Source organism: Rhagoletis pomonella, unplaced genomic scaffold, assembly GCF_013731165.1.
Source record: "Rhagoletis pomonella isolate Grant_MI unplaced genomic scaffold, Rhpom_1.0 Rhpom_scaffold_00001, whole genome shotgun sequence".
NCBI lineage: Eukaryota > Metazoa > Arthropoda > Insecta > Diptera > Tephritidae > Rhagoletis > Rhagoletis pomonella.
Window position 1 is genome coordinate 18,032,407 of NW_023458555.1, and position 10,788 is coordinate 18,043,194.

The following is a 10,788-nucleotide window of genomic DNA, read 5'->3' on the forward strand; positions in this document are numbered from 1 at the left end:
CGGTCATTTCGGTTGCAACGCTCCCACTGTGTGTTGTTTAATGTGAGGGCAATATTTTTATTTGTCGTTGTTTTTTTTTTTGGTTTTTTTGGCATTCTACTGTAACCAATTGCCCTTTTGCAGAAAATGTCAATTTGTGTGCACACATCAATAGATTTGTGTACATGTGTATTTGTTCGTATCTGTGAAGCTGCATCAGAGATCTGCAATGAGTACTAATAAAATTATTACTCTATACTCAAATACTCAAAATATTCCTGCACTTATAAGAGCCGTCAATTTATGACACTATTTAGTGTAGTATATCAACAGGCTTGCCAACTTGACTCAAGCCGTGCCATTTTTGGCGCTATTTTAACTCCAAATGGCACTTTGGAGAAATAATAATATTTGAATACATTTTTTGTGAAAATACTTTGCTATAAAACCGGTTAATCCTATTTTAGATGAAAGGAGTGTAATGTGTTATATACGGGTTATATGGTACAACCGTTTATTTACTAAACTATTTGCTATGCAGGAAAACTTTTTAGACAAAAGTTGTAGAATTATAAATGGTAAAAGAAAACAAGTGGTCGGCTTTATCATATATAATTATATTATGGTTTCCACTTCGCCTCAAAGTGTGCCGCTACAAAAAAAAAATACTTTAATACATTTCCTTAGCACTTATATCCTAATTTGTGTGGCGTAATTTCAGGCGCAGTAGAAATTACAATACTGATGCGCTGAGTTTTGTTACTTTGTTAGAACCGATGGGTTATTGCTGAAAAAATATTTTTCCAAAATTTTAAATTTACAAGACCCAGTAAAAGATAAATAAATGAAACTCGTATTAGAACCGACCACCAACATATCATATTTTATCCATGAAAGGTTATTTTTTTTAATGTAAATATGTAAATAAAAAAAATTAAAACATTTGGAAATATAAAAGCAAAGGGCGGCTAATCATTAATTTAATTCATTGTCAAATAGTAACATTAATTTAATTTTTGTGAATAAAAAAATTCTGTTGTGTTTTTGCTACTTCCTCAATAATATTGTGTTTTTAAAAAACTTTGGACACACATTTTCGAAGTTATGACGTTCCTTTAGTATTGCACTTTTGCTCCTTGCTTTGTCGTTCGATTAAAAAGAATACGCGCAAGCTCAAATCGAAGGTGTCATCGTTTCGCTCTCATTTGTACATATGTGAAGTGTACCTGCAGCATAATTTAGAGACAGTCGGCATAGCGCTAGTTCTGTTCTACAAATTTCAGAACTGTCTCTGAAGTACATACTGCAAAATGGCTGCAGAGCGAGACACTTGAAACTTGCGATGTGCTAATATCTGCGCTGTCGTCAAAAGTTTATCACATTAATAATGTGACAGCTGAGAAGAAAAATTACAAGTTCTCACTTCTTGTACAAAACGAAAAGTGCCCCGAAGACCACCGAATCTAACATAGCAGGTCGCGAGTTCAAATCGCGGTGGAGGCAGTTGTAGGTTTCAGATTTAATAAATTTTAATTGTTGCATGCCTCTTAAAAATTTAAGAGAAAATTATAAAATTTAATGAGAACCAAATAAATAACAAAAAAATTCAATTTGCTAACGAAAATAGAAAACGAAAAAGATATCCAAAATGGGAATCTTAAACATATTTTCTCATAAAAACTTAATGTCTCCGATCTGTTGAAAATGGAACCAGTTCCGAATGGGTTATAAAGTTCTGCAGAGGAGGGTAATTGCCACTTCATAGGATATGGCCATGTTAAAGAAGACAGTTGAACGTATCGATATAGGTTAGACGAAGAAGTACTGTAAATTTGCAAGCGAGTTCGGGTCGAGTTCCGAACCAGTTTAATTAGCTGCAGGGGTACCTGCAAATTTTGTCAAATCACGGATTTTCGAAAACAGTGTATCATTCATTGTAAAGTACTTATCATCCTCATGTTGGAATAAAAATATTTTGAAAAAACTCTTAAGGCAGTGTCACACGATTTGTACATTTGTACAGATTTATACATTTTTTATATTGTGCTATTGGTACAAAATGAAAGATTTGGTACGAACTTTTTTTGTAGTCACACGAATTTAATATTAATAGTGTTCGCCCAGCGGTTGAACATCAACCACTAAAATTAGGGATAGTTTATGTGAGTTGAGTTGAGCTGAAATAACATTAGTTGGAATGGGTTAAGTGGAGGGGAGTTTAGCTAGTACTTAGCATAACATAACATACCATAACATAAGATTAAAAAACATAACATATGTAGCATAACACACCACAATATAACATCGACCATTCTTCAGTTGTATTTTCTTGTTATCCCTATCACTTTAATCCTCTCTATCTTTGTCTCTATCGCTTTAATGTTTATGTTTATCTTCACCTTCATGTTCATGTTCATGTTCATGTTAATGTTAATGATAACGTTAATTTTAATGTTAATGTCCATCTTCACATTCATCTTCCTCTTCATCTTCATCTTCATCTTCATCTTCATCTTCATCTTCATCTTCATCTTCATCTTCCTCTTCATCTTCATCTTCATCTTCATCTTCATGTTCATCTTCATCTTCATTTTCATTTTCATCTTCATCTTCATCTTTATTTTCATCTTCATGTTCATGTTCATCTTCATCTTCATCTTCATCTTCATCTTCATCTTCATCTTCATCTTCATCTTCATCTTCATCTTCATCTTCTTCTTCGTCTTGGTCTTCATTTTCTTCTTCATCTTTATTTTTTCCTTTATCCTGATCTAAATATGTCTATTCTTTTCTTCATTTACATATTCACCCCTCCATTGTTATTATTTAAATTTTCCTTCCTCTTTGTCTTTATATTTAGGTTTCTTTACTTTTATTTTAATTTCTGTATTTATTCCTTTCTTCTTCTCCACACTCAACTTTACCTTCTTTATTGTTTGAGTCTAATCTATTCATGTACATACATACATACATACATCTTATTCCTAAACTGCTGCTTAGCACGTTTCTGTAATTATATATATTCAATATTAAAGCATACATTTAGGATGCCTTTCCGCACAACCATGTACATGTACGGCATTAGTATTGGTGTCACTTTTGAATTGATTTTTTCGCTTTATGTTAAACTAATTTGAAATTTTAAAAATTGCCTGCACATCAGCATCAAAATACCTTTCAAATGATATATAATTGTTTATACCTTAGAAGTATAGTTTAGCCGTAAAAGGGGTGTAAAAGAAACATGATTGCCTATTTATATAATTGATACTTTAAAATATAACAGTCAATAACTTGAACAAATAATATTTATATTATTATTTATATTATAAGAAGTTTTTCTAAAATTTGTATGCCAGCATAAGTATCTATTGTTAGTACTTATTTTACATTGATATACCTTTATAAAAAATCCGTAACTAGACGAAATTTGCATGGTACCACTCATGTGCTTTATTACTATTTGCATGAATTCAAAGAGCTACACTAGAAAGACCTACATGGTTTAAGTAACTCTCGATGCTGTGAGTCATTTCGGTATTACAATATTATTTATTAGCTCAATTAGAGGAATTGAGTCCTACGGAGAACTTGCTCATTGTTCATACTCTTGCAATGTGTGCCGTACGTAAGCGAGTATTAGTGAATATGAGTAAATGTTCTACTTCGACTTATATCCACTAATACTTTTTTTGAGTTAGTCAACCAACAACTTAAAAAATCTAGCAATGGCAGATCTCTGGCCAACATCCTGCTGCTGCTGCTGCTGTTGCATATCAGCAGTGAAGCATCGATTTTCCATTTTACTGAATATTAATATAATATTGAGTTTGATATTTTATTGCACTGCTGCATATCGCAAGCAATATCTATGTCAGTATGTATTTAGTATGTATGTAGGTGCATTTGTGTTTGTGTGCATACATAGACATATGTATGTATTTACATACCAATAACATCCTCTAGTGTCGCCTGACTCGAACAACTAAGAAAATGTGGGTAAAATGCGACCATCACCAAGCCGCCATTGACTGCCTGAAACGATGCCAAACAAACCAAGTACAAATTTATATAGGCTCACATACAATCAACATATTACATATGTACATATATAGAATAGTTGTAAAAATATGTGAAAGTACATTTATGTATGTTTATGGTCTGCTGAGTACTTCCGTGCATTCCACGACACAACACAGAGTCCTTTTGCGAGATACGAGCTAGAGTTGCAGGCAGGCTAGCAGCGAGAGGTATGGAGTGCTGGTGCGCATCGTCTGTGATGGTTAAGTGTGTCCTTCACAAAATTTAAGCGCTGCGAATTTTTCAAATAGTCCTATGAGACTGCAGCAGCTGCAGCGCCAAACGATGGGCGAAACGTTTAAAGCACACTTTGAATGATGCAAACCGGCACTGGCGACGCCAACGTCGCCTCATAGGTAGGGACATGTGTACTTACGGGAGGTACATAAGAGTGTGTACATTTGTGTTGCGCTTTGTGCAACAGTCAAACCAAACAGGCAAGCTACGAAGCAAGCAAGCCAGCAAGCAAGCAGCCAACTAACTAACCAATTGATTGGGAAAGAGGACACTCGAGAGTAAAGTTTGTGCGATGCAACGCTTTGGCTGAAGTTGTTTCGTGAATGCAATATTTTGCGCTATAAAAATGTAGGCATCTATGTTTTTCCTGATTATTTTTTTTTCTTGTCAGCATGCGGCTGTAAAATATTTTCGTTTTGCTTTTGCTCGATTGAGGGGAAACACTCCACTCCACTCTGCACAGCACCGCACTTCAGTGCAAGATTTATTCAACATATTGCTCGTAGTTTGCTCGCAAAACGAAATCAAATGCAATAGCATGAAAATGAAATGATAAAATGGCAAATGAAAAAAAAATATGAAGGAAAAAAAATTAAAGCGAGTTTGTGAAAATTTGTGTTAAATGGCAAAAATGCAAAAGTAGCAAAAATAGTAAAAATAGCAGAAATAGCAAACAAAAAATTGGCGAAAAAAAAATTCGTAAAAAAAAAACTGGCGAAAAAGTTACAAAAAAAAACTGGCAAAAACTTACAATTTTCTGCAGCACATGATCTGGCACATTACGCGAACTGTTGCATATGGCGTGCGCGGAGGAGTGCGAAAATATCACAGGCGCCTTCGAAGCGCTCAATGCGTCCAACATTGTCGGCACCGAGACGTGAGACAGATCGACAATCATGCCCAGTCGATTCATTTCATGCACCACCAACTACATTCCGAGATGGAGGCGAGTAGAGCGTTGAAAAAAAGAGAAGAATGTGGGGAAAAATTAGTAATGTGAAGTGGCTAGTAAAATATTCGAAGGCAGTAAAAAGTGTTGAAAAAAGTCAGCGGGAAAAAATGTATGTAATTTGAATGAAGTCATACATGCATATGTATGTATGTATGTTCATAAATATTTACGCAAATGTCAGAAAAATATGAATTTGAAATAGCCAGAGGTATGCACTTTTGAAACCGGAAATTAAATGTATGTAAATTGATGCCGCTAGGAGTCTGAATTTACAATCATTGCATATTTTTTTAAGCATTAGGGTAGTCTTTAAAATATCAACTTTTAAGTTTTTATTCTACGTACAAAATAAAAACATTTCGCGGAGAAAATTTCAAAATTTTAAATACATTTGAAAAAATTTTAATTTTTTTAAATCGCAAAATTTTACATATCTCATTGTGCAACGGAGAGAAATATATAGTTCGGGTACATACAGTAAAATTTCATGAGGAATAATTTTGTAGGACATTTTAACCCATTAGCTCTCGGTTGTTTTGAGCCCCTTAAAATGGCATTTGGGAGGTCGCGCGAGGGTTAAAATATTCCAGAAAATTATTCGCCGGAAAATTTCGTTATACTACATATAAACAAACTATATATTTCGCTCTGATATGATTGTTAACCTTTTTTCTACTTATGCTAAAAACACTCAGGCAAAATATTCTGAACTTAATATGGTCATAAATACAAAAAAATTGTACCTAAAACTGTGAAAAGATCTGCAGATTTTACTATATGGGTTCATCAGCTAGCTGAGTTGAAGTTGGTCAAAGTAGACATTTTTGGGGTAAAAAAAAAAAGATTTTTTTAAAACCTGGTAGTGACCTCTAACTTTTTTTTTTAATTTTTACATTTTCCTGGCAGTGCATGATATTGATATTTTTAAGGACTACTCTTCTTCTTCTTCTTATTTGGCACTACAACCATTTGTCGGTTTGGGCCGGGACCAAAAAGCTTCTCCAATTTCTTCTCTCCTGCGCGAAGGGCTACTACTAAGGACTACTCTAATGTGCACATATATACAAATTATCTTGAATTCGAATAAAAAAAACTGGTGATTTTATTTTAAAACAAAAACTCTTTCCCTAATCATCCAAATTCATTTTTCCTATCAACTAATTATTTCCTACCGATTTCCATGCATTCTATTTTTTCGATCAAATTTGAAAGATGCTATTATTTTCGATCATTTTATCACTCACTAGTAAATTTCTCAAAATCGCTAAGTGAAATTTTTGTCCCCGAAATTCTCTATATAGAGACCATGGACGCCTAAAGGCATGTAACATCAAATTACTTGTTTGTCGTACCGTCGGAATTGAATTTTGCATTTCATCTCTTACTTTTCATATGGCAAATTTTTAGGCACCCCCGATTTTCATTCAAAGAGTTTAAACAAAAAAGCGGATTATAAATGACGCAAAATTAAATGAGATATAGAACTCATACGCAACATACGGGATTTTCTAATTTCCCTGGTAGTAGCTTTTAATGGAACGCTCCGAAAAGTCCGTATATTCCACTTTTCCACTATTGCCTCAACAAAATTTATTTGCTTAAAATGCGCACACATTAGCTTAAACTCCATTTCCGCAATAATTTTTTTTTTACACTTACCTTACCGAATTTCGAGAGTCCGCCAATATGTGGATATTTTCCTGGCTCATCAACCTTGCAGCAATCCGCCCTGCAATGGTAGAAAATAGAAAATAGGTAAGTTCATAAAAATAAATAAATCCAGGAAAATAGGTAGCAGCAAAAGCTCACAAAATATATGTATAACACATTAATCTACATTAAATATATGCTGGAAAGATGAATATTTCTTCACTTCGGGAAGTGGATTTTTCATCATCATAATTTAAGTACCTACGCGAACGCACACAAACATACACAAAAATGATAGCTACACACACAGTATTTGCGTATTTTCGCGCGTAATTTGTTAGCAGGTGAACTTACCGAAACGACATACTATGTGGGGTACATACGAGTTTGTCTTTGGATAAGTTCATAACGGATGAAAATATTAATGAGTGTTTTTTTTTTGCATTCATGTAAATGTGCATTTGACAAGGTAAAAAAAAAAACAAATAACGAAATATTTTGCAAATTGGGTATGTACTTTAATGTGTATTACAGGATTTGAAGTGTCACAAATTCAACCGCTCTATATACCAACAGGGGAAGCACAGCATTTTTTTTTTTGCAAATGCACTGAGAAAAAATTATGCTCCTATTACCATTCAGCTCTTTAGAGATTATACGGTGGATTATTTAACATAATTTTGACAATTTTTTTTATATAACCTTTTCGTGTTAAGGCGCGAAAAACAAATCTTTAAGCAGCCACCGTAACCGAGCAGTTAGAGATGCGTTTTTGCAGTGTACACTGAGTTAACAGACCTTAGTTGGGAAGACCCCAAGTGATTTCAGTATAGAGATTCGGGTGTCGTGAAATCGTTAAATCCCTTCTTCCTAGTAGTGTAGACACTTTAGGCCTTGCTTCTTCCGTACTACATGTGTCCCCAGTACGGCTTCCGCAATGTGCCTATTACCACCAAAGTACTTAAAGCCACTCAGGTAACTCATAGCCTTAACAATAACCATCTCCGCGAGAAAGCTATCGTGGTAGCACTGTATTTGTCAAAGGTGTTTGAGAATGTTTTCCATTCCTCTGAATGAGGACATTGAGGCATCTTCTCTCTTGCAGGCACTAAAATAGTGAACGACGAATTATCTGAGTGGTCGGCAGCGTCAGTTATTTTTCGATATCAAACCTCGAAGTCTAGAATCATTAAACAAAGGGATCTACAAGGTGGTGTCCTTTTCCCGCCACTGTTTAACTTCTATATCTACAAGATCTCCAGCAACCGGAGGCTGATCTGCTATGCTGACATTTGCTCGATGACGACGTCTAGCAGTGTCATTGATAGAAAGATAAGTAGATGAAATAAGAGCCTAGAGATGCCAAAAATATTATGATATCTCCAGGAGTTAGCGATTGTATGGATGTAACACTTGGTCAGAGTTGTCCTTGGTACCGCTTACGTTATAGGAGACAGGGCGGCCTCCGGCCTAGTTATATGGTGCCCATATTAGCTGGATGATGTTGTGCTCCGCCAGGGCGTTAAGACTTCCGATATACTCAAGGATTAAGAAGGATTTGAGATCAAATGATGAAAAGGCACTCAGTTTCGCCTGGCTATTACTCAGTATTAGGATTTCTCCCTAGCTTGATCTCAGCACACAGACTAATGACATAGATGGACGTTTTTTGTAGGGAATCGAAGTAAGCTAAGAACAATTTTTTTATCACTTAAACTTTGATGGACTTGGGCGAGCCTAAGATATTGACCAAAAAGTCGAAACTCAAGCCACCGCCCCATATGCAACTATTGGTCTAACTATCGTGGTACAGATCAAAATCGCATCGGTATCTTAGAACAGCTGCCTCATCCCAAATGATGTATACTTCGAATATACTTAACTGAACCTCTATCTCCATCCGGCATCACTAGGGACATATTGGTCTATGTGGGGCGGTCAGCCAGCCAGAATAACCTACTACTATGTCAACTTTTGTGCCTACAAAACAGCATTGCGGGAATCATTGGTATTTTGCTTCCAACTGATGAAAAGTGCAGCATAAAGTCATCGGCGGCTGTGTGAGGCTTCTGGCAAGCACGCCTCACTAATTACAAGCTGTGATGACTGATTCCTACATTTCAAAAGCAGTGATTTGGACGCAACCGGTAAGGAGTCCGAAGGCAGGCAATCAACGAGAAGAACATTCGCAAATATTGGGTATGATTCAACAAGACATTTCATTGTGATTGAAAGCCATTGGTATGGTCCAGAAAGTTTAAAACTGAGGGCTTCACGAACTCAAGCCAAGAGATAACGAACGGTGGGTCCCTGTTTTACAACTGCTCATGAAACACACAGCGAAGTCGCTTTTGCATAGTACTGTCACCAGCGAGGAAAAATGGATTACTACGATAATCCGAAATGCCGGGAAACGTATGTTAAGCACGGCGATCCCAGACCATCGACAGCAAGAACAAATATCCATCGCAGCAAGGTAATGCCCTGCGTTTAGTAGGACCCGTAGGAAATGCTGTATCAAATGCATCCGAAAAGTGTTCATATGATCGATGAGGCTCCCTATACACAACAAATGCAGCGATTGAAGTGACCGATTGCGAGCGAGTCATTGCTCTACCACCATGACAATGCTCGTCCACATGTCGCAAAAGTGTTCAAAACTTATCTTGATGGTACCGGACGCGAAATTCTAACCCATCCGCCTTATAGCCAAGGCATTTCAGGATCAGAGTACCATTTGTAACGGTCAACGCCGAGCATAATTACGGGGCTACGCTTCATTTCAGTGGAAAGGCGAGCAGTTTTATTGGAGCTAAATTCGTGAATTTCCAGAAAAGTGGAAAAAGTCATAGCTAGCGATGGGCAATTCATTTGCACTTTTGCATACTAAAGTTTTAAAGTCGAAAAAATATCCTTTAAAACTTACTTACAATACTCCAAAAACAACCACAAATTAATTCAGACCTATGTTCATCATTACGCCGGTGGTGGATGAAGAAATAGCCTTTTACTGAAACAGCAATTCTCCACTTGAAACAAACTTTGGCTTTCTTGTTTCCTTTGTTTTGTTGTAATAGTGGTTGCCATGACGGGTAGAGGAATACCCGAATTCTCTTTTTAATGATCAAAATCGGTTTAAAAATGCAAAAGTATTTATGTACTTACATAGCCCAAAGGCCTTTTGTGAATTTTCTTCCTACATATTTATTTATAAACATTTTTTTTTTTCATTTTTCTAATAAAAACTTTGCGGTTAGTATTTGCACAAAAATCAATTACCTCGCCTAACAACCGCATGTGGGTGCTGCTTGCTCCCAAATACTCCTAGCAAATGCATTAGGAAAATTCGTTAAATAAGCTAAGGTCTTTGAGCAGGTGAACAATAGCTGTACAATTTTTTATGCCACAATGAAACCAGAAAACAAACTTGGTAAGAATCTTTTATTTAACCATTTACTTACTTGCTTATTTTTTGTGTGGTATTTAAGCATTTTTTCCCCCCTTTTTAAATCTTCCTTTTTAACTTTGTTTTGGTAATCCTTAGCTGCCAAGCAATTCAACAAAGCCGACTATGCATTTGGCTTGGCAGCAACTGATGCACACAGTTTGTTTATTTTTCATTTTATATTTCAAGATTTTTTTCTACATACATACATACACTTTTGTGACCCTTTTCAAAAAACCAGACATATGAATGCATGTGTTAAAAAAAAGCTATTATATTTCTACAAATATGTACATACATACATTGTAAGCGAAAAAATATGCACTACTAAACACATTTGTGCTTATTTGTATTTGCTCAGTGAATAAGCAAAATTTACGTCTCGCAGTGCAACACTTTGCTCTAAATTTTTATTTGTGCAAATACCAAGCGGCGTGTATGCGTT

The 10,788-nt window shown here is 35.6% G+C and overlaps 1 protein-coding gene across 1 annotated transcript in view; it reads right to left on the bottom strand.

Moving 5' to 3' along the window:
- Nucleotides 1-10,788, bottom strand: part of LOC118740260 (dipeptidase 1) — a gene marked incomplete in the record, with an annotated part of 87,066 nt that overhangs the window by 559 nt on the left and 75,719 nt on the right. The window contains 3 exon segments of the mRNA XM_036471749.1: nucleotides 3,930-4,014; nucleotides 5,048-5,224; nucleotides 6,908-6,977. Of these exon segments, the coding sequence (XP_036327642.1) occupies nucleotides 3,930-4,014; nucleotides 5,048-5,224; nucleotides 6,908-6,977 (332 nt within the window).